The 24,786-nt window shown below is 42.1% G+C and overlaps 1 protein-coding gene across 1 annotated transcript in view; it reads right to left on the bottom strand.

The window, feature by feature from the left end:
• Positions 1 to 23,706, bottom strand: part of aacs (acetoacetyl-CoA synthetase) — a 145,569-nt gene extending 121,863 nt beyond the window's left edge. Inside the window, exons 1-4 of the mRNA XM_072247997.1 lie at positions 23,265 to 23,706; positions 22,046 to 22,149; positions 18,404 to 18,524; positions 16,345 to 16,458 (exon numbers count right to left, since the gene is read on the bottom strand). Coding sequence (XP_072104098.1) covers positions 16,345 to 16,458; positions 18,404 to 18,524; positions 22,046 to 22,149; positions 23,265 to 23,385 — 460 coding nt within the window. The 5' untranslated portion in view covers positions 23,386 to 23,706. The remainder of the gene's footprint in view (positions 1 to 16,344; positions 16,459 to 18,403; positions 18,525 to 22,045; positions 22,150 to 23,264) is intronic.
• Positions 23,707 to 24,786: the final 1,080 nt, after the last annotated feature.

Genomic DNA, 24,786 nt, shown 5'->3' with positions numbered 1-24,786 from the left:
GGCCATGAAGGGACACGGGAGGAAAGCAGGAGATTAGGGCTGAGAGGGAAAATGGATCAGCCATGATGAAATGGAGAAGCAGACTTGATGGGCCAAATGGCCTAATTCTGCTCCTATAGCTTATGGTCTCATGGTCTAATAGACAGCCAACTACAATACTGTCTCTTTAACTGGATTCATATATATCGTCCACGTACCTTTCTCAGTTTCAGGGCATCCAAAATACTTCCTGTACCTAATATGTAACCACTAGTGTATGTTTGTAGTCTCCTGCTGCTGTAGCCCATCCACTTCAACATTTGACATATTGTGCATCAGAGATGCTCTTCAGCACACCACAGTTGTGCTGAATTACTGTCACCTTCCTGTCAACCTGAACCAGTCTAGCCATTCTTCCATTAACAAGGTGCTTTTGCCCACAGAAACTCCGTTCACTATATGTGTTTTTGTTTTTCCACATATTCTCTGTAAAATCTACAAACTGTTGTGTGTAAAAATACCAGGAGATATGCAGTTTCTGAAATACTTAAACCACTCCGACCGGCACTAACGATTATTCCACAGTCAAGTTCACTTAGATCGCATTTCTTCCCCATTCTGATGTTTGTTCTGAACAACAACTGAATCTCTTGACCATGACTGCATGCTTTTAAGCATTAAGTTGCTGCCTCATGATTGGCTGATTAGATATTTGCAGTATAAATATATAATTTCCGGAGTCATAATTAAATTTCAAAGTTCAAAGTTAGTATATATGTGTCACCATATACAACCCTGAGATTCATTTTCTTGCAGCCATACTAAATACATCTGTACACATATATAGTTGGATGTCACCTCAAGACTATGACAATAATTAGATAATCTACATTTAACAATACTTGGTTGAAAGGTAATATCGCCACTGATTTGTAAAAATAAAACAGAAAGTGCATCTGCTGAACACCTGACTGTAATAGTCATAGTCATACTTTACTGATCCCAGGGGGAAATTGGTTTTCGTCACAGTTGCACCATAAGTAATAAATAGTAATAGAAATAGTAATAGAACCATAAATAGTTAAATAGTAATATGTAAGTTATGCCAGTAAATTATGAAATAAGTCCAGGACCAGCCTATCGGCACAGGGTGTCTGACCCTCCGGGGAGGAGTTGTAAAGTTTGATGGCCACAGGCAGGAATGACTTCCTATGACACTCTGTGCTGCATCTTGGAGGAATGAATCTCTGGCTGAATGTACTCCTGAATGTACAAACATTCCTCAATAGTACTGCATCTTCAAGCCTTTGTAGAAGGACTTAAGCCATCAATCCTTGACCATTGATGGTTGTCAAAAATAATTGTGAGGGGATAGGATTTCATCCAAAGCATTGAAAGCTCAAAATTAAGCCACAATCTTTCTTGACAAAATGGAGGCACGTAGCCCTATTTCCATTAATTATCCAAAACTTCCAAGGAGCAAGATGCAACTTATTGTGACCAGACTTCTTCCCCCTTTCCAAACAGGGTTTAGAAGTTAAAGTAAGTTTTGTGACAACATAAAACACATTTGCAGAAGAAATCCAATTCAAACTAAAACAGTACATTTTACATCCTGTTCAAATAGCCCTGTTTGGTACAGTGCCAACTTATTCAGATTGCCTATTTATCTGCAATGATCCTTGAATCATCAAAAGTTGATCAAACAATGTAAACATTGGCTTTGTCCTTTTCAATGCCCTGGCATTCAAATGATTACTTTGTGCTCCCTGACATAGAAATTTAAAACTGACTTCTAAGCAGCTTTTAGAGAGATTACCTCTGTGTAATACCAGCAGGTCTTTTAGTTGCTTAAACACATAAATATCAGAACTGGTAATTATGCAGTTGTGGTTATTCTAACTGCATCTATTTTCTATCCAACTAGGTATTATAATATCTACGATCTCTTACCACAGTAACTCAGAACTCAGACATTAATTTCAGATCAATTTTACTACTTTACCGTTCCTTATCAGATCACATGTTGCAAGTAATTTGTAAAACGGTTAGTCAGAATGCGAAACTAATATTTGTTCAGTGGCTAAACTTAATTTCCTTTCTACAGGAAAAGAAGAAATTGAAGTAAGGGCTTTAATTTTGATTTTTCAGGTAAAAGTTCAAGCAGCGTGAACTTCTGCCTCAGTGGTCAATATTCAAAGCGAATACACATTCTCCCCAATTACTATCACAGAAGTAAATCTGCATTATGCTACTGTGACCTTATTAGAAGCTTAAGTACAAGATTCACAATGACTGGTGCTTTATTCTTTCAAACATGCTCATCAGAGATCAGCAGAAGCTTTTCTGAGGTAAAAGGCATGCAAATGGCATCTTTCAGCTCATAAAGGGTCCCTGATCTGGAAACATTAATTGTTTTTCAGGAAGGGACCCAGATTGGAATTTGGAAAAGCAAAGGCTTACTAGGCATGATCAGCATTGTTTTGTGTAAGGGACACACAAATCTGATTGAATTTTTTTTTAAATAACGAAGTTGAATGATGAACATAGGGCTGTGGATGTTGTCTACGTAGACCTTAGTAAAGCACTTGAAAAGGTCGCTAACGGTAGGCTGGTCCAGATGATTAAGTCACATGGATGTTGGTAAATTGGTTAAAACAAGAGTGCTTTTCTGACTGGATCTCGTGACTAGTGGTATTTTTCCAAGGATTAGTGCGGGGACCTCTGTTGTTTGCAATATAGAATAATGATTTAGATGGAACTGCAAGTGATCTGATTAGTAACATACAATTTGCTGGGGTTGTGAATAATGAGCAAGGTTAGCAAAGGATTCAGCAGGATCCAGATCAGCTGGAAATTTGGAGAGAGTGGGTGGAACAGAATCCAGGCAAGTGTGAGAATAACGCACACACGGGGAAATCTGCAGATGCTGGAATTTTAAGCAACACACGTAAAAGTTGCCGGTGAACGCAGCAGGCCAGGCAGCATCTCTAGGAAGAGATACAGACGACGTTTCCGGCCGGGACCCTTCGTCAGGACTAGGGTCTGACGAAGGGTCTCGGCCTGAAACGTCGACAGTACCTCTTTCTAGAGATGCTGCCTGGCCTGCTGCGTTCACCAGCAATTTTAAAGTGTGAGAATAAGCACTTTGAGGAGCACCAATGCCAGAGGGATGCATACATTAAATGGCAGAACATTTAGGAGTATTGATGTACAGAACGATCCTGGGGTGCAAGTCCGCTGTTCCCCGAAAGTAAGCATACAAGTGGAAAGGGCAACGAAGGAGGTGTACATGTCCTTGCCTTCATCATTCAGGGTGTGAAATACAAGCTAGGAAGACACGGTGCAGGAAGACACGGTGCAGCTGCGTAAACCTTTTGTTAGGCCACATTTGGAGTCCTGTGTGCAGATCAGCTTGCCACATAACAGGGGTGGGTGTAGAGCGCTTTGGAAAGAACGCAGAAGAGGTCCACCAGAACGTTGCCCGGATTAGAGCTCTATCAGGAGAAGTTGGGCAATATGGATTGAGTTCTCTGAAGCATCTGAGGCTACAATATGGATTGAGTTCTCTGAAGCATCTGAGGCTCAGGGACGACTTTATAGAAGTATAAAGTTATACTCTATTCTTGGTTGGGGCAACTGTAACGAAAATCAATTTCCCTCGGGATCAATAAAGTATGACTATGACTATACAATAAGAGACACAGACAAGGTTGATAGTCAGAATCTCTTGCCCCCACCCCACCCAGCGCAGAAATATCAAATTCTTGATGATATGGGTTTAAGATGGGTGGGAGTGGTGAAACGTAAAGGAGATTTGCAAGGCAAGTTTTTTTTTTGAAAACACAGAATGGTAGGTGTGTAGAATAACCTACTGAAGAGGTAGAATCAGATATGACAGTAATGTTTAAAAGGCATTTAGGCAGACACATGACTATGCAGAAAATGGAGGGATGCAGATCACGTGTAGCAGGCCGCTTTGTTTAGAATAGACCAATCAGCTTGTCCCAGTGCTATTCTACATTCTATGAATTTGCTGCAGATGTGTCTGTTTATTTGAATCTCTTGCTCATTTTCTTTTACACCATGTGCTGCTAAAACATTAATCAATTCTAGTTGTCCCAAATACTGCTGAGTAACTACCACACAGCAAACCCGTTTCGTGGCTCCCTGCAGGGAAGGCAAACCTCAGGGTTGTATGCAGCATGCATACTTTAATAATAAGTGTACCTTGAAATTTTGAAGACAATGTCTCAACCTAATCTCAGGGTGACACTGTGCTGGTAGTAGATCCATTGTTTCGCAGCCCCAGCGAGCCAGATTCCGTAATAACCTCGTTAATGCTCCTAACTGTTCTTGAGCACATAGGTGTGGGTTTCTTCAACCACTACAGGTAATGTAATGAAAGTACCCCTAACAATACTGCAGGATTGGTTGTTCTAGGCCTTTAACCAAAGAACAATGCAGAATGTCTATATTTAGCTTTTTTAAACTACAATTTAACTTTTTAACTACGAGCATGCATTTGGGCCTACTCCGGATCTGAGGATTCAATATGGTTCGGAATGTTATTGTTTGCATAATTCGTGTGTGTGTTTTATTTCCCTTTCTCTTGCACATCGGGCGTTGCTCTTTTTTTCTTGAATTGGGTTTTCCTGGGTTTCTTGCTTTGTGTAAGCAAACAGATCTCAAGACTGGATAATTTATGCATTCTTTGATGATGAAGAATGTCTATATTTTTCCAAGTTATGATGGCGGTCCACGTAGCTGCAGACGTTTGCCTTTACAGAAGAAATCCTTGACTTGGGATATACCAACAAGGAACCTTTAAGATTTGCATGTGCACACATCAAGGTGGGAAGAATATTGTTTGCTTTGGTTAATGGCATGCATAGCAAGCAAGGCTTCGCCCTGAATGGTTTACTGTACTACAGAGTTACTCGCCTGGAAAGTAGGCCATCACACTGCACGTCTGTGTTGCAACTGATCGAAGTGTTTTTAAAGTCAGGCAGCCAACCGTTCACTGAAGAACTACCAACTTCTTGCCTTCTGCGGTCGCCAAGGCACTTGTGTGGCTGGTTTTGCTGAGTCTCTACTGCGTGTCAGATACAGTACAAATCCACAGATCTAAAGCTTAAGAAAGTAGGAGCAGCAACAGGCAACTCAGCTCTTCCAAGTACTCCCCACCATTCAATATGATCATGGCTGATATGTCCAAGGACTCATCTCCCCTTTTGTGCCAGATTCCCCAATTCCCTGCTCTTCCTCCCTCATTATCCACTATTATCTACCTTCCACAACTCACCAAAAGAAGGAATTCTTACTTATGTCAGTTTTAAGTGACTATCCTAATCTTGTATCTACACTTCCCTATTCAGATTCTCCCACAGTTGGAGGTATTTCAACATCTACCCTGTTGTGCCCCTTAAGGATCTTATACGTTTCAGTTAGGTCACCCCTCATTTATATATTATTTTTAAACTCCAAGGAATATAGATTTAATTTCTTTAAAAGGTTGACACTCTCATCAAGGACTGGGAGAGTTCCCTGGATGCTGTGTTTCAGGAGGCAGTTACACTGCTTCAAGTTCCTCCCATGGTAAAGGAGAAGATGAGACTGCAAGTAAGGCAGGTAATGAATTGAAGAAATGTTGTTGGAGGAGCCTCGGCCCATAGTTAGAACAAGGAAAGAGGTTCTGCTGAGGAAATTTGAACAGCATAGCACTAAATTGAAAAACAGAACCAAAAAAGGTAATAGCCTATGGAATGCTATCTGAGCCACATGCTGACAGTTTCATTCACTCATTATGTACCATGTTGCATGACATAGGCAATCATGGTCTTTCCATGACCATGATTGTTCCTGGCAATTTTCTTTTTCTATGGAAATGGTTCGCCATTGCCTTCCTCTGGGCAGTGTCTTTACAAGGTGGGTGACCCCAGCTATTATCAATACTCTTCAGAGATTGTCTGCCTGGCTTCAGTGGTCACATAACCAGGTCTTATGAGCAGCCAGTGCATAATCACACAACCATCTACCAACCTGCACACATGGCTTCACGTGACCCTGATCGGGGGTGGAGGGCCAAGCACGTGCTACACCTTGCCCAAGGGTGATCTGCAGGCTAGCTGAGGGAAGGGGCGTCTTATACCTCCCCTGGTGGAAACGCATCTCCACCCCACCACCCCATGCAAACAGGCACAGGGCTCTTCTTCTTCGTCTTGTTTTACGGCAGTTGGCACCCAGCTTAATGGTGCATTACCGCCACCTTCTGCTCTGGATTGTGCAATAGACTTACATTCTAAATCCCTTCACCCAATCTCTCTCACTCACACACACACACACACACACACACACACACACACACGTACCCTAACCTACACCTTATCCTCCCATCCTTGGCCATCCTAGTACCCAATTCCTGCTTATCCATTATATCCTATAAAAAAAACCCCGTATCCCTTAAGAAAGCTAAAAATACCCTAACCTGTGCTCTCTCACCCATGCCCAGCAACCCTTTTAATGTGAACTCCTGCACCCTCAATTCCCTTAGATTAATTCTCATCATCGCTCTCTGTATTCCATACTTCCTCCAACTCAGAACTACACGTTCTACTGACTCCTCTTCCTGACATTCCTCACACAATCCTGTCTGGTGTTTCCCTATCATTTTCAATGTTTTGTTTAATGCACAATGCCCCAGCCTTAACCTAGTCCACACAGTTTCCTCTCTTCTGTTTCCATTACCTACCCTAGTACCTGTAACACTCTTTTGTATTTGATATAAGTGCCTCCCTTTCCCCTCCCTGTCCCATCTTTCTTGCCACATTTGGTTGATTTTTTCCCAGATTACACACTTAACCTCTGCTTTACTGATACTAATGTGCATTTCCACATTTTCTTTCTTTAATGACCTCTTTGCCAACTCATCCACCCTCTTATTCCCCCTCACCCCTACATGTGCTGGAACCCATAGAAATTTTACCTGACCTCCCTGACTTGCAATTCTTGTGACTGACTGAAGAACTTCATAAAGTACATCTTGCCGACTGTTTGTGTGAAAAGACCTTAAACTTGCTAGAGCTGAGGATGAATCTGAGCATATCAACACTTTGACTTGTCTAGCTTTCGCCACCCATCGCAACACAACTAACACCGCCAGCATCTCCACTGTATACACTCCTAACTTATTAGATGTTCAGGCACAGGGTTAATAAGATTAAGAGTTAAATTTGAGGCTCAAAAATTGGTGTGGAGAGGTGGATTTGAATTCCTAGGATATTGGTACCAGTGTTGGGAAAAAAGGGAGCTGTTCCAATAGGACAGGAACCATGCTGGTACCAAGGTCCTGGTGAATCACTTAACTAGGATGTGGACAGGGCTTTAAACTAAATAGTAGGGGGATGGGTTCAACAGACTGGAGAAGTATGGATAAAGTAAAAGGGAAGGAGAATGCAGACAAGGTTATTTTAGTCTCCAGAATAAAAAAAATAAGACAGGAAGTTTAGAAAGGGAAGAATTCAACTTCAGGCAACAGGGAGACCAATTTGAGAAGAGAAGTGGTGAAAACAGGCGTGAAGGTGTTATATTTGAATTCATGCTGTATGCAAAATAAAGTAGATGAATTTGAATTTATTTAAATCTTACCACCGTCCCACGTGAGAGAGTAAAAATCTTTGTGTTATGACTCCATCACAATGTGCAGACATGTAAATTTATAAGTCCAATCGCTTGCAGAAAGAGGCTGTTCCGTAGCCTGTTGGTCCTGGCTTTATTGCTGTGGTACCATTTGCCAGACGGAAGCAGCTGAAACAGTTTATGGTTGGGGCTACTGGTGTCCCCAATGATCTTCCAGGCCTTCTTTATGTAACTGCTGCTGTACAGGTTGTTAATGGACCAGCGATCAAGGTTGGTGCAGTTCCCATACCAGGTGGTGTACAGCCAATCAGGATGCTCTCAGTGGTGCCCCTGTAGAAGGTCTTGAGGATTTGGGGGCCTATGCCAAACTTCTGCAGTTGCCGGAGGTGGAAGAGATGCTGTTGTGCTTTTTTTGCACACACAGCCTGTACTGCCAAGACAGTTAGAAATTGGCTCTGTTGGACAATGATAATGCAAGTTACTGCAGGCCTGTTAAGCCCAATTTATACTTCTGCGTCAACTCAACGCCGTAAGTACCGCGTCACCACAAACCCTACGCAGAGCCGATGCAGATTCCTACGCCGTAGCCTGACGCGCACCTCTCCCAAAATGTAACTACGTGTCGCGACAACGCAGAACACAACAGCTGTGATTGGTCCACTTGGTAGCATCGCATTTCCTCCTACGCTGCAATACTGAAGGGCAGGGAAGGAACTCTGGCTGCAATGCTTTCCATAAAGCTTTACAGACTACTGAAATTATGGAGGACACATTTCACTTTTACGAAAAAAGACGCTGGCTTTAAACTTGCTTACCCTGAGAAAGACTACCATGACCGTGAAGCCTTGCGCGGGCAGGTGTGTGCGTATGTGTGACCTGCCCGAATTGCAGAGCGACGCAGACACACCAACGCGCAAGTGTAAATGCTCACAACGCACGTCGGTCGGTTGCGTAGGTTACAGCGTCGAGTTGCCACAGAAGTATAAATCAGGCTTTACCCTTGTCTGGTGGAGCGACAGTCAACACGGGAGCTGTGCGGCCTCGGCTGTAGCGAGAACTGGGCCTCAAGCCTCGGGCTTGCCTGCTGCTGCAGACCAGGTGAGAAGACGTGGAAGTGCTACAGCGTGGTTGAGCTTGACTGGGGCCTGCCCTCTCTCCTCAGTGCTGCTCTACAGTGTTCGAGCAGTGGAATGACAGGTTGGGTTGCGTGTGTCTGTGCACTGCCGGGAGCCTGTATCATCCATTGCCGGACATTGCTGCTCAAGGTCTTGGATTACATGTTTTTTTTTGAGTGACTATGCTTCTTTGAATTTGTTACTCACTTTTTTTTGAATGTTTGCTTGCTATTTTTGAACGTTCTGCACCATTGGTCCCAGAGGAGCACTGTCTCATTCAGCTGTACCTACGCATGGCTTGAACGATAATTAAACTTGATTTGATTTGATTTATGTCACTGTTGGCATCTGTGAGTCACCCTGGAAGAAAGTCACAATTAGGAGCCAAGCATCTAAAAATAGACTTTCTTCCGAAAAGACAGGCAGGCGAGCAGATGGGGTGGGGTGGCTCCGTCAGTAAAAAATGAAATCAAATCCTTAACAAGAAGTGACAGAGAATCAGAAGATATAGAATACTTGCAGGTAGAGTTAAGAAACTGCAAGGGTAAAAAAAAGTCCTAAATGGGAAGCTAGCCAATAACATAAAAGAGGGTACTAAAGATGTTTCGGATATAGAGCAAAAGAGAGGCAAGAATGGACTTCAGACCACTGTAAAAATAAAGCTGGAGAAATAGTAATGGGGAACAAAGAAATAGCAGATGAACTGAACAAGTAATTTGCATCAGTCTTTAGTTATCTATGTGATAACTACTCTGCAATCCACGTCAATACACTTCCCTTAACAATACATGCTCTTACTTTATATACCAGCCTTTTATGTGGCACCTTTCAAATGCCTTCTCAAAACCCAAGTACTGCACCTCTACTAACTCTGCCTATGGTTGAACACCATGCCAGAAATCCGAGTGAGCTGGGGAGGTGCAAAAGTGAGTATCATTGATAGCATTAAGAAGGAGTTTAGGAAGCTGAAAGGTCTGAAGGTGGATAGTCATCTGGGTCAGATTGACATTCCCTCAGGGTTCTGAAGGAGGCAGCTGAAGAGACGGTGAAGAGATTAGTATTGAGCTTTCAAGAATCACTTCCGGGAATGGTTCCAGGGGTCTGGAATCACAAATCACAAAGTGGGGAGAGAGGAAAAGGACAGGAAATCGCAGGCCAGTTAGTCTTTGGCGGACAAGTCACCGGGTATATTTAAAGCAGAAGTGCATAGCTTCTCGACTAGCAAGGCTGTCAAAGATTATGTGGAGAAGGCAGGAGAATAGGGCTGAGAGGGAAAGATAAATCAGCTATCATCAAAGTGGCAGAGCAAACTCGATCGAGCGTCCCAATTATGCTCCTGTGCCTTATTGCAGGAGCTAGCCCGGTGATTCTCTTTGGGATTGCCTTTGATGTCAGCATCTCGAGTACTTTGTAAAAGAAGGGGACTAAAACTGTGCAGAGTACTCCGGGTGTGGCCTCACCAGTATCTTGTACAACTGCAACAGCACTTCCTCATTTCTGAACTTCAACCCACCTGCAATTAAATCCAACATGTAATTAGCCGTCCCAGCCACTTGCTGCACCAGCCTGTGAACATTTATCTGCCCATTCATGCTCAAGAACACTGCGATATCTTTGTACCTTGCTCAGCTGAAATCTCTATTTGGATGATAATATGTAGTTTGCTACTTCCTACTGAAGAGCATAACCTCACACTTTCCACATTAAACTCCAATTACCAGGATTTTGCCTGATTAGCATACCTCCTACCTTATCTTGTGACACAGGCAAATTTGGATGTCTTGCACTCTACCCACTCCTCCAGATCATTAATATAAAATTATAAATAATTGAGACTCAAAAGAACTGAACCTAGTGGGTTCCACTGGTTGCTTATGTCCAAATCTGAAAAAGACTTGTTTATTCTGACTGTCTTCTATGGGATAACAATCCACGTCAATACACTTCCCTTAATACATGCTCTTATTTTATATACCAGCCTTTTATGTGGCATCTTTCAAATGCTTTCTCAAAACCCAAATACTGCACCTCTACCTCTACCAGTTCTGCCTATTGTACCCTCAAAAGAACTCTAGCAAATTTATTAACCATGGTCTGTCTACCTTTCATAAAACTGCGCTGACTTGGTTTGATGACATTAACTAGTGTAGGAGCCCCTGTATCTGTTCTCTATCTGCAGGGTATTTATTCTGTGTTGCTTGTTTATTATGGTAATTAGTCACGAGTGGGGCATGGTAAAAGCGAAGGGAATAAGTTTCGTATTTGTGTTTTGTTCGGGGCAGTTTGCCACTGGGGACAGAAGGATGTCATATCTTTTGATAACCGCTTAGTAACACTCAAGTTTCATCGCTTGAAGTTTGTATGTTTGCTAATCGCTAATAAAGCATCGAATACATATCTTCGACTTTGGAACAATTTTTGAAGTGATTGGAGGGTGCATCATACAAGTATAACAAGTCTGCGGAGATCGCCAGTAGCACCAATGGGTTTGGTTAGAATTAGCTCTCTTTCTTGATTATAGACAAAAATGAGGAAATAAATATTCAGTTAAAGACTTGAAAAAGTATTTTCTTCCCACAATAAAACTCCGGTTACAGGTCCCAATGATAGTATAATAGAGAACAAAAAAAACTTCAGAGATTCAGAATGTTGATCCTGTTTTCAAGATTTGTAGTCATAAGGCATCGCTTGCTAATCTTATCTTATACATCCTCTGAACCCTTTCCAATATCTTCTTTATATTTGTGGAATTGTCCTAGTTCACTGTCATCTTTAGGATTAAACAGCTAACTCGCTTTCATTGATCAGAAATCTTCCCCATAGCAAAGCAAAAATTCCACAGAAACATGATGTCACAAACGAGGCAAAGCTGCAAATGTTTTTACTTCCACTTCCAGCGATTAAAATACTAGATGTGGGTTGAATCGCTCGTGTTTGAATGCAGAAAGGAGCAGAAGTCCTTGTGTAGGCCTTTGCATACTCTTCTGATACAAATGTGATACAATATCAAATTTCACTGGCAATAGAAGCAGAAAAATCTTATTCTTACAGGAGTGATACAGTGGGACATCTGTTCAGAACATTTCCTTCTGATCTGTGGTATCAAATTGATTTATCTCTGTGCATTGATCTCAGAGGAAATCCTCTTCATTTTTATTCAACAATTCAAAGAGTAATATTCAGTTTTACAGATAATTTAATTGAAAGACAATATTGATTTGTGCATCAGTTTTTCAAGCCTTCTTCTAAAGATCCTAAGACCAGCTTTCTTGTTGCTTACCCCCTTAGAAGATGCCCCCAAGTCCCTCAAATGGAAGGGATCTACTCTAAAAGATAGGTCAAGTTTATAACATATAAACTGTTACAATCCTTCAATGTAGGCTTCACAATTTTAAAGTTCCTGTGCAGACAAGGTTCCATGTGTAAGCTATCACCAAGCCAAATCGGATAGAAGGACAGTAGGTGTAATTTGGGCATTTTGAGGAGGCAGCAACGTTGTTTCCAACACCATGTGTGTATCATGGCTTGGCACATCCCTCACTCTACTAGAATAAACCAGGGGACCAAACAGTTTTTGGTGACAGCAGTACAAAGTAGTATGTCACGAGCAGCCCCATTTATATCTGACATCAGATCACCAAGTGCTGATGATGGCATCCATCTGTCTTGAAGGACAATGGAAGATTTTGCAGCACTGGCATGACCCCTCCAGGGCACCAGCCTGGGCGAAAGGTATGGAGGTTCTGAGATGCCCAGTCGTCAAGATCCTCCTCTCGGCCTCACTGGTGTAGTCCAAAGGAAAGCTTATGAAGCGATACGCTTGGCACCAGGAGCTACCGGAAGGCTGTTCAGTGATGTCCAGCCGCCCCAGTGGCTCTGCTCTGGATTTGCTGTCTGGGTTTACTCCCCTGGCCTTCCTCTCTCCCGAGGCTGCCCACAAGGCAGTGAGGCTATTTACCCATTGCTGGGGATCTGGTTCGCGAGCAGCAGGGCATGTCCACGCACCGGTGGGCCTGTGTGCTGCCTGTGCAGGGGCCAGACCTCCTCCCCTCCCCACCCCATCCTCCGTAGTTCAGCCCGAGTCCAAAGGGTGTTCAGATTCCTCGTGTCGCCAAGAAGTCAAGTAAATCCACATCAATAGATCATGCCACTTCGAGAGGTTAAACAGCTACTACGCAAAGAGGTTAAACACCAGGAGTCTCCACAAACATCTCCAACCTCATCAATGACATGCCCAGCACACGAGTACCAGATACATGCAACTTTTTATTGGCAGAAGTCCTGAGTTTTTCCCCCTCCCAAGATACCAGACTTTAATCACTTTGATTCACTCCATGTCACAAGAAAAACAAAGTCAAGAATACTAGATACACGAAGGCCACTGGGACCAGAAAAACTGTAGAAATAAAAAGCTGCAACCCAGAACTACATGCACTCAATACATTTACAGCACTGACCACTGAAGGTCAAAGATCCCAGATCTGGGACATGTCGACTCCTCTGAGCAATTCCTACAATGTTTTGGGCTTGAAGCCTCTTCAATGACCTTCATTCCATTGAGAGATCTGAAGTTGTAGGATTTGGGGTATTATTCAGGCACCTCCACCTCCCTGCCCAAATACAGCTTCAGCAACAATCACTAAACTAACAGCATGCAGTCCCTTTGACCGGAACACAATTTACCACACTAAATTCACCATGTCTGCTGCTGGCACACTTTGGCTCACAAAGTGTACTGCAATAACAGCACCTCTCAGACTACAACACAAACAGAAAATACTGTAAATTCTCAGCAGGCCAGGCAGCACCTGTGGTAACATTTCTGGTTCTAAAAGTGCAAAGTTGTGGCCCACTGTCAACCTTCCTAAGGGCAACTAGGAAATGTTAATAGTCTTTTACTTTACTTCCTTCTGCCATAGGAGGCCATTCAGCCCATCAAGTCTATTCTATCTCAAAGCATCGCCATCAAACCCATCCTCCCTCCCCCTGCATTTCCCCCAACTTACTCCCTCACCTGTGCTCATTAATATTATACGAAAGCACCCACTAACTCAGGGGTTCCCAACCATTTTTATGTCATAGACCCCTACCATTAACCGAGGGGGGGGGGGGTGTCTGTGGACCCCGGATTGGGGACCCCTGCACTAAGGGGTAATTTAAAGAGTCTAACAACCAACTCATCTTTGAGGTGTGAGGGGAAAAAAAATGGGAACACCTGGGAAATGTGCAGGCAGTTACAGACAGAACGTGCAAACTCCACAAAGGCAGCAGTGGCTATCTTAACTCAAACCCGGCCACTGGCGTTGTGAGATATTTGCACAGCCTACTGTACCACCCAATAAATATTGGGTATGTCACCTACACTGTGTCAAAAAAAAGCTGCAACCTTAGTGTGGCGTTAGTTGATTAATTGATACAATGTGGCATTTCTGGAGCATACAGGAGCTTGAAAGCCTAGATGATCAGACTTTGGTACTGCTTCTTCCTCTCTGCTAACAGACTTCTGAACCAATCACCTCTTTCACATCCCTATCCCAGCGATGCTGCCACATTCTCGGACTCTTAACGCTTCTTATTAATTCCATGACTATCTCTTCAACATTTCTTTTTGCACTGCTGCAGATTGTGCTACAATCTTATTCCATTGCTGTTTCCCACTCATCACTGTACTTAGTATTAACATATATACCATTTTGGTTCCTTAAGGTTGTTATAGCCAGGAGTGGTAATGGGGACGAGCTCCCACTACCTATCAAATGCTCCCAATGGCATCTGTCTCAAATAGACTCTGACAACCAAGTCCAGCTCCTGGACTTCACGTGTGGCTTAGCTACTAAGCCTGGCGGAATCATTTCTACTGACAGGAGAAGGGACAAAGGTGGGTTACTGGCACCTTAAAACCGGTCACTTTGGACAGGTGGGGCTCGTCAGCCGTGGTTGACAGCATGTCTAGAAGGAAAACTCTGTTCTCAAACTTCCACGCCTCGCAACTATATCCAGTCACGGAGGAGGTTGCAGGAGTAAACCTTGAGGGACAAATCCAGAGCTGGAGTCCCTAAAGCAGTCGTACGTTGAGGTCAACTCTGACTGGCAACTCCTGTGACGCTACTGGTGCCGAACTGTATCGGTCTCTGGCATTCCTTTGGGTGTAGACGGGGAGCTTGCTACATGGGCTCTCCATATTGTACTGTCCAGGTTTGTGTACCTAGAGAGCTAGTTTGCAATATCCATGGTTGACCCTGACCAACGCAGGCCTCAGAGATGTAGTATTTACTCTACAAGTTTCACAAAAGCAAGAAATGTCATTGTATTTCAACATTCATGACAAGAAACTAATTTGTCCGAATTGAATAACCAACAGGTTCTACCAAGTATTTGTAGCCAGTCAGCAAGTAGGAATGATGTTGCCTGGTAGCTGGGTACAATTAAATGGAAAGGCATATTTTTCACTGATTCATTCACAAAGGATTTGTAATACACTAACTAATATCCATCCCTTATTGCCTCTGGGCTGCAAAGCGGAATGTGAACTCAAAGACATTCCTTTTTAACCATTTGGCTATTTCCTGGTTGATGTCAACTCTCAATACACTTCAATTTAAACTCACAAGAATTTAAATTCTTCAAAGTGGATGCGAGGGGCAAGTTTTTTTTTAAAAAACACAAGTGAGTGGTGGATGCCTGGTGTGGTGGTACAGGCAAATACATTGGAGGCTTTTAAGAGATTTAGATGGGCACATGAATTTGAGGAGGATGGAGGGATATGGACACTGTGGAGACAGGAGGGATTAGTTTTTGTTTTTTTTTCTTTTTAGCTGGTTCAGCACAACATTGTGGGCTGAAAGGCCTGTTGCTGTACTGTAATATGTTTTAACTATTGTGTTACAGTATCAGTTGATAGTTTTCACACCTCAGACGAACTGAAACTGGCGTTAAAAGATAATCCAGTGGCTAAAAGTGATGCTCCAAGTCAACTGGATCTCACACAAACAAATGTTTCTTGATATCAGACTTTGGAACCGCAGTTTAAAAGCAGCAGATATTACAAGTTTGTAATCTTTTAAACACCATCAGGGGAAGTACTGTACCAAAATGCCTGTAAGGAAATAGTACTTCGATGTCAACACAATACTGTTGTAACATGAGAAAGAGGCAAATTGTGCACAGCAAGGTCACATGGTGCACCCTACCAGTTCATGCAGCTCTCAGGTAATAGTTGTCATATAAATATTTTCCAGGTAATTCATCATTATTTACATTGAATAATTGTGTATGTACGTGGCAAACACAAGTTTTATTTTGAATTCTGACTTCAGTCAACTGCACCACCGGCTGATTTGAATATTTTAAATATTTCTTCCTCCAGTGAAAACAAGTACAGTACATCACACATAAAAAACTAAATAGTTTGGGCCATAAATTGAAATAAAACAAGACTTATATACAACTTAATTTGAAGAGCAGAATCAACTATGTAGACTACCCAAGAAGTATCTCTTTAACACAGCAATTTTCACTCCCTAATTAACATGTTTGATACTGGAAAATAAGTTGCTTATAAAGCATTTATGAAAAAAGTTAAAAGTCTGTTAGACGTCAAAAAGAAACCTACCTACAACTCTGTCACCTATCTTCAGCCCCATCTTTCGAAGCGCCGCAGCATACAGAGCAACATCCCTCTTCAGCTCTCCAAACGTCACTTTCTCAATCTCCTCCTTCCCCTCTGCTGTTAAGCGAAGTAACAGATTAAAATGGACAATAATCCAATCATCTCATGTGAGCTGGAATACACTTTGCAATTGTGTATATACCCCAGCATCATAAAGACCACTTTGATTCTGTTCTATGAAATATTGATAATAATTACGAGAGGCTGCCATTATTTATCCATTGATAAGAAAATAAATATTTTGATTAGAAATAAAATTAAAATTTGATGGCATGGGACAATATACACAGTTGTATAATATATGTAATTAATTACAACAATAGATCCCAAAACAATCAGTGTAAGTGTGCAGATTTAATCTGGTGTTTGGCAAAATACAGGAAGACAAACTGCATCAGGAAGTCAACTCCCTAATGAGGATTATTTTAAAATACCAAAAAAAGCAAAACAAAAACATATTTGAACAGAACAATAAAAATGATCCAACCTAGTGGACCAATATTCTATTGCTGGTATATTAGAAACTGATTTAACATAATGAATACTTCCGCAAGTGTGTTCAAGGTGTGGCAACTACTTAGCCTTCTGTCGTCACACTTACTGAGAAGTTATTAACCAGTAATATAAAGGTTTTCAATGCGTACCTCTAACTCAGGAATTTCTTCAATGGGCATCTATTTTTGAAACGTCCTCGTGAAGAATTATTTACTAAACATTTCACAGGAAACAGGAATTCCACAACAGCTCCTCTAAATACCAGCCAACTAATAAAATCTAAACGAGGGATCATAATGACTTCTAGGACATGCATAAATGCACTGTACTGGATAACTTCCTTGAGATAGCACTGAAAGTTATGATCAGCAGGGAGGAATTAGGTGCAGGTGAAGGACAGTTACTGATTTTCCCTTTCAGATTAACCAGATTACCATCAGAGGACTGAAGATCTTTAACAAAAAGATAATTTCTCATTGTACTGAGATTAGATTAGATTAGATACAACTTTATTGTCATTGTGTCAAGTACAGAACAAAGCCAATGAAATGCAGTTAGCATCTGACCTGAAATGCAAAGAATAGTGTCATTTACAAAATAACTGCGAATAAAAAGTAAGTGCTACAGCACATAAATATAAAAGTACTGAGACAGTACAATATGGATGCAATACTGCTTAGCGCTGTGATGAGAGGTTCAGCAGTGTCACAGCCTCAAGGAAGAAGCTCTTCCTGTGTCTGCCGGTGCAGGAGCAGAGGCTCCTGTAGTGCCTACTGGGATGGGAGGAGAGTAAAAATTCCATGGTTAGGGTGAGATGCATCCTTGATAATGCTTTTTGCCCTGCCCAGGCAGCGTTTATGGTAGATGTTCTCAATGGTTGGCAATTGGATGCCGATAATCCACTGGGCAGTTTTCACCACATGCTGGAGTGCTTTGCGGTCCGATACGGGACAATTGCCATACCGCACTGAGATGCAGTTGGTGAGTACGCTCTCAATGGTACAGCGGTAAAAGACCGTTAGTATCCTGGGACAGAGGTGATGCTCCGCAGGAAATAAAGGTGCTGCTGCGCCTTTATGACCAGGATGGAGGAGTCCAGGGACCAGGTGAGATCCTTGGAAATGTGGACACCAAGGAATTTGAAGCTTGATACACGTTCCACTACAGCTCCATTGATGTAGATGGGGACGTGAGTGTAGCTCCTAGCATGCCTGAAGTCCACAATGATCTCCTTGGTCTTCTGGGTGTTAAGGGCCAGGCATTTGTCTGCACACTACACGGCCAGGTGCTGGACCTCGTCCCTATAAATGTACTCAATTGAACTGAGATTTGCTTAGACATATTTCAGTCATACATGGTGATGCGAAGAATGCCTTGGATGTGCCATATTCCAGAGCCACAAGGCAGAAATATAAAAAAGGTCAGGGCTTTTTCATTCAAGAGAGCCTTTAACCATTTCACTTACATCACTGACAAAAGAAAAATCACAAAACACCAAAACACTTACATGCTGCATAAAGGGCCACTTTGTCACCATCTTTATGCTTCAGAAGATTTTCTGCATAGTTTAATTTACTCCCTTTGAACCACTCAGGAGCATCCGCAATTCCTTTCCTCCTGTCAATCACCTGCGGCGATATCAATAGAAAATTTACTATTCATTTTACTTAAAACGTGAATAAGCCAGGTACGCTGTTTATACACAAGGACAGTTAAACCTATATTCTAGACTGCAATTTTAACTAATATATTCACAAATACATGTGAAACAGATGAATATTTAAATATTTTATTTTTAAAAATCACTAAAAGCTGATTATTAGATCAATAGATTATTATCAGCTTATTCCATTGGAGAATTTTAAAAAAATAAACTTTTGTGCTTTTCACTTTATTAACATTCAGGTTTGCAAACAATCTATAAGGTAAACAAAGTACTTAAAAACATCAAAAAGACCAAAAATACTACATACACAGTTGATGCAAAACCACCAGTTTAAAATTGATTTCCTGTTACTTAGAATTCAGGAATATGGGTTTAACAACACAAGGTAAAATTACCTTATATTTCAACATAAAGTTCAAACAAATGCAACAATAAAAGCCACCAGCAAGATGGTAAAGCATCTCTAAAGGAATTTACAACATGAACTGTATTTCAAGGTTCAGATGATTTATGGGCATCTGTTCACAGACAGAGAACAACTCAACCAGGCTGTCTATTTGAAACATCAATTACATTTAACAATCTGCAAACACTTTAATCAAAATGACCTGGACTTTTCACAACATATTTTGGATTACATACTTCCTCATGGAGCATTTTTGTTTTGCTGACAAGTACATGTGCAAGAATGCCCCATGGGGAAGTATATGAAAGGGACTTGAATCCACAACCTTCTGACCTGGAGGACCTAAGCCCCTTTCTTAAAGTAATTAGTATTACTTGAGAAATAATTTGCAAGCTGAAAGTAGGAATAAAACAAAAAGCGTGCCCAGTGCACAATTCATTTTCTGAAGTACGTATAATCATGTGTATCCATTTCAATTCATAGTTAATAAATATACAAGTTATGAAGCTACAGTGTATAATCTTCACCTTTACTTTTTTTTCCACTCTCCCGTTGATTATACTACCCATCCCTTAGACTTCAGCACCAAACTATTCTGTTGACACAATTTTTTAAAAAGGAGCTTATCTTTCATAGGTATAAACCCACAGTCTAATTCAGTCCTCATCAATGCCTTCATTAATCTTTGACATCCGCAGGAGGGTTGCAATGGCCCAGAGCCACCTTTCATAAGCATCAAAACAAATATTGCTGCGGAGTTCACTACTAACATAGCCTGTGCCCCATCTTCACCCTGCACTGCTGCACTTGTCGTTATTTTCTTCTTCTGAATGAGCAATTTTGCCACAGAATAGTTTGGCGATTGGCAATTCTGCTCTGAAAGGACCCTGCAATCTATCTGTTCATTTGGCTCAGACAGAATTCCACAAACAACCCCAGGATCTGGTCAATCCTAAATGTAAATACTGGGGCAGATAGTCCAAGACTAATCCATCTTTACTTATCCAGCAATGCCTTGTAATTCCACCCCCCCCCCCAAGTAACGTATCCTGAAGGATTATAGAACACAAGTACGAACTACAGACCGAAAGTGACAAAGAGGTACTGTGGATATTCGGAGAGAAAGAAAAATTGCAAACCCTGTTGCTTGCTGCAATAAGAATTTGGCTCTGTTACAAATGAAAAAAAAAGTAACCAAACCATCAGCCAGTCAAAGGCCCGTTTCAGCATGCCAGCTCAACTGAAACACTTATTCATTGCAAAGTGAAGAGCTCACTCCTTGATCACCATGTCCTTTCCAGCCTTCTTACCTCCTCCTGGGTTTTGAAGGGTTAAAAGAGGGGATAATACCATGAGTCAAGTAATGGTCTGGAAAATACTCTTGTATCCTGGTTACCAATCTATCAAATTCTACACTAGTCAATTTCCTATCCGACAAAAGCAGGCTTAAAATGATCAATACTTATTGCAAAATCATTGGCTTTCTCCCCCTACTTATCAAACTGTCAATAGAAGAAATTAAAATTCCACACCAAAATTAACATTATTTGTGAAACCCGTGGTTTCCTTGGCTGCGTAAGTCTAAGGAAGACACTCTCCGGTCCCGCCAAACCTGTGAGATTGAGACGACTCTCTCACCCCAATCCCCGGTGTGTGCGGATACTGGGTCATTTGCTACCTGCCACAAATTAGTGCCACGAAGTGACAGACAGTGCATACAATTAAAGGAATTATACGTATGAATCTTAACTTAAGGGTTAGTAAAGAAAAACAAAAAGAAAAGGGCCCATTTTAATTAAACAGTCACGTATGCACAAGTTGGAGCTCAACGTTTCACCACCATTTTCACTGATCCTCAATTAACCTCGACACCTGGCTTCATCGAATCACAGTCCCGCACCGGATTGAATCCTATGACATGTTCTCCCGAGCGTCATCTCTCCTCCTCTCCCACCCCGAACAAAAACCCCAAGAACCTTAGTGTCCCTCACCAGAAATCCCACCATCCTAATTGGATGGCACACATTACCCATCTTCAACAATAACCCAAACAGGCTGAAAGCAGAACAGACTGCTCTTACAGAGCTGCCAAGTGAAATACCTACAGCATAACAGTGAAAATGTGAACCAGGGCATTACATTTGTAACAAAGCACATGTTAATAACTATTTACATAACAGAAAGTTTTGTAGAACACAGGCTAACATGACAGTGTTGGCATTTCCCTTTTCAACCAACACTTTCAGCATAGCTACAGGAACCACAGACAAAAGAAATCCAAGCAACACACACAAAATGCTGGAAGATCTCGGCAGGTCAGGCAGCATCTATGGAAAACAAGTAAGCAGTCGACGTTGCAGGCCGAAACCCCTCACGCGTCTCAGTCCGAAATGTCGACTGTTTGCTCTTTTCCATAGATGCTGCCTGGCCTGCAGAGTTCCTCCAGCATTTTGTGTGCGTCGACAGGAACCACAGGCCAGCTGGCCGGATACCAGCAGAAGGGAAAAAGCTGCAATCTAACACTAAAAATTTGGTATCAGATAACATAAATAACAGCTCTGGTAAGAGACAAGGTAGTTTCATGGGCAGGAAATAGTATTGGACAAATCTGTAAAAATTTGAAGTCAGAGCTAGCAGGACAGACAAGGGAGACCTAGTGCATGTGTATGTAAACTTCCAGAAAGCCACTGGCAAAGGTGGCCGCATACAAGAGGTCATTTAACAAAATATGGAATCAAGAAAAGCGTACATTGCATTGAGGATTAATTCATAGAGAATAAAATTTAAAAAAGGTATGAAATATAAAGTATGAACTACTTGCAGCATAGCCATAGAATTAAATTACTACATTCCTCTGCTCCCAGGTCCAGGGAGTTAGCATCACAAAAGCTACTTTGTGTTGGATACTGTAAAACCTACCACAAGGTAGACTGTTTTTAATTCGTAATATATTCTGCATTGCACTTACTGCCCTATCCTCTTAAGGCACATTTCTTCATATTTTTGGCTCACTTCCCTCAACACACTTTAGGAAAAAGGAAAGTAAAAACCAATTTCAAATTAATAAATCATCTTACCTCACTGTAATGTTGAGAATAAACCAATCCACTAAATTTCCAAAGTTCTGCCCAAAACTCCGGATAATTCTCCACTGACCACTGATACAGTTCGTTATAATTGGCTGTAAAAAAAAAATCAATAGAAGTGTTTTAAATCCTGGTTGTCCACTTACATTAGGAAACTCATTCCTTTTTTTTTGCTCCAGTACTAATTGGTATAAATTACAGTTGGGTGCTGGATATCTAAGTTTCCCTTTCATTACTCACAGATCCAAAGGCGCCAACGCCAGCCACTTAGTTACTGATTTAAAAAATTACAGATCTTCATTTTCAATCACTGTAGCCACAAGCCCTGCAGTCGTCCAAGTTTATTTCAAGGGAATATTTTGTCAAACTGCCAACATAGCATTTGACTACAAAATATCAGTTTTAAAAATCACAGAATTGGGAATTCATAGGTCCAAAATTATCTTAGCAAATGCAGCCCAATTTATTTTCATTATTGAATAATTGTAAGAATATGGCATATCATGCATTTTAAAACATTACCTGCCAGAACTACTTATCCAGTGTGAGCAAAAACAAGTCCAAAGCACACTGCCTATACAGTAGCAGGATACTGACCCGATCAGTTATTCTAAATACACGGTTATTCTGACCAGTATTAAAAGGAAAAATCTTACCGCAATTATAAACAAATCATCCTCAGCAGGCAATCACGGACTGACAGGAAGAGCTATCCTATTAGTCAAAAGAGATAGTATCTGAAAGCAGAGTGGTGTCGAAGAACCAAGAAGAGACGCGAGGAATTTCAAGAAGAACGGGGCGAGGCAATGAAACAACTTGTGGGCGAGGTTCGGGGGATTTTAAATTAGCTGCATGAAGAAACCCGATTCCATAAGCCAGGCTATTTCATTCTGACAAATATTAGATAGAGAAGCTATTTCAGTCACGCAATTGTAAACAGCTGACTTTAATGTGACATGTCATAAAGGCGCTTCGGAGAGCAATCGAATTAATCATTCGGAACTACTGTCAGTCACAAAAGATATAACCTTATTTAATTAGGCCCAAGCAAGTGGAACAGGGAATGAATTGGAGCTCAGGGGGAATATAGACAAGGTGGACAGAAAAGAAGAGAACGGGACACTTCAGATCCTGGGCGACGATGGGTTGTGATCACAGACCAGTGGAGGCAGCTTCTAACCACCGTGCATCTGACAACAGGGACACTCACCGAGCTGCAGGCCGAACTTGTCACTGATGAGCTTCCTGAATTGGTCCATGTGCGTGTTCCTTTTGGAGTCGGGGTACCACATCACCTTGGATTCCACAATCTCCTCGTCCTCCTTCGACATCGCGGCCGCTACCTGGTGTCCCGGTCGCAAGTAAAACGTGCCTGCCTGATGCAAACCCCCGGTGATGGGCTTCGGCCGTGCGCGCAAAGCCCCGGTCGGCTCCGCTTGCAGAGGCGAGCAGCGGCCAGTCACTGAAGTCCGAGTCGAGCCGACCCGACCCGAAGTTCGAGATAAGGCGGTGGGAGTGAGCGGGCGGGAGGGGAAGACACACACACACACAAATAAAGTCGCCTCCAATCACCCGGCTGCTCCCCCGCTCCCTCCCTGCACAGTCCGCCCAGCCTAGCCCATCAGCGCCCGCTTCCACGATTGGCTGCCCCCGCCTCAAGTTATTATATCGGCTGAGAAAAGACGCGAAGGTGTGACCAATCAGCGAGGTGCAAACACTCGGCCGTCGCGTAACCACCCAATACCCGAGCGGTATCGACTTACGCCCCTCTGCCCAATCAGGCTCCTGCGCTGGAACAAAGATCTGCACTCCAGCCTATCACTGAAGAGAGACTCACATCCTTCCGGGCAGGCGGCGATCGAGCAGCCTCGGGCACTTCATATATGGAGTATCGGATTGCAGGAGCGTGTCCCAGGCACCAAGTAAAGTCCTTTGATACCAGACTCTATTCTTCCCCTTAGCAGTTATTGTTGGTTTGCAAATTCATAGTCATAGTCATACTTTATTGATCCCGGGGTAAATTCACTCCCGTTGTGACGGGAATTGTGTATTTCGTAAAAATTACAAATCAAGTGAAAACTCACAAAATGAAGTTATTTTAATGTCTCTCCTTTCAGAAACTTAGATTTCAAGTACGCAAAAACTGAATCATTAAAATATTTCAGAATGATTGAATAATAGGGAGAATTTTTTTCCCCATCCAAGGACTTGTGCTTTTTCAGAATATATTTTGAAGCAACCGATTATATATGTGAGGCATTATTAAGTATAAATGATGATTACCAAGCTGAATATTGAGACAAAAGCAGAAAGACAGGGGAGGGGGCCAGGGCATCGATGTTCTTGTGCTTTGGGGGGGGTGCGAATGCGAGTAGGGTTTGGAGGCGGATGTTCTTGCTGCATTTCGTGTGTGTGTGTGTGTGTGTGTGTGTGTGTGTGTGTGTGTGTGTGTGTGTGTGTGTGTGTGTGTGTGTGTTAATGATCATGTTGCCATTCTTTTTTGTGTGGGGGGGTTGCTGTTTCCCTCTGAACTGACTTCCATGTTTTTCTTGGTTTCGTGGCTATCTGGGGAAGAAAAATCTCAGAGTTGTATATGGCCTACATACTGTGGTAATAAATGAACATGTGAAGACAGGCATGCAAAAAGAGATTTCTCATGTTAAAAGTGAGCTAAGCCCTCAAACTAAACGGTAACATTCCTTGCAACAGCAAGTGAAAATGGGATCACTGTT

Source organism: Mobula birostris, chromosome 31, assembly GCF_030028105.1.
Source record: "Mobula birostris isolate sMobBir1 chromosome 31, sMobBir1.hap1, whole genome shotgun sequence".
NCBI classification, from domain to species: Eukaryota; Metazoa; Chordata; class Chondrichthyes; order Myliobatiformes; family Myliobatidae; genus Mobula; species Mobula birostris.
The sequence above is the reverse complement of the archived record's forward strand: the minus strand, read 5'-3'. Positions and strand labels throughout refer to the sequence as shown.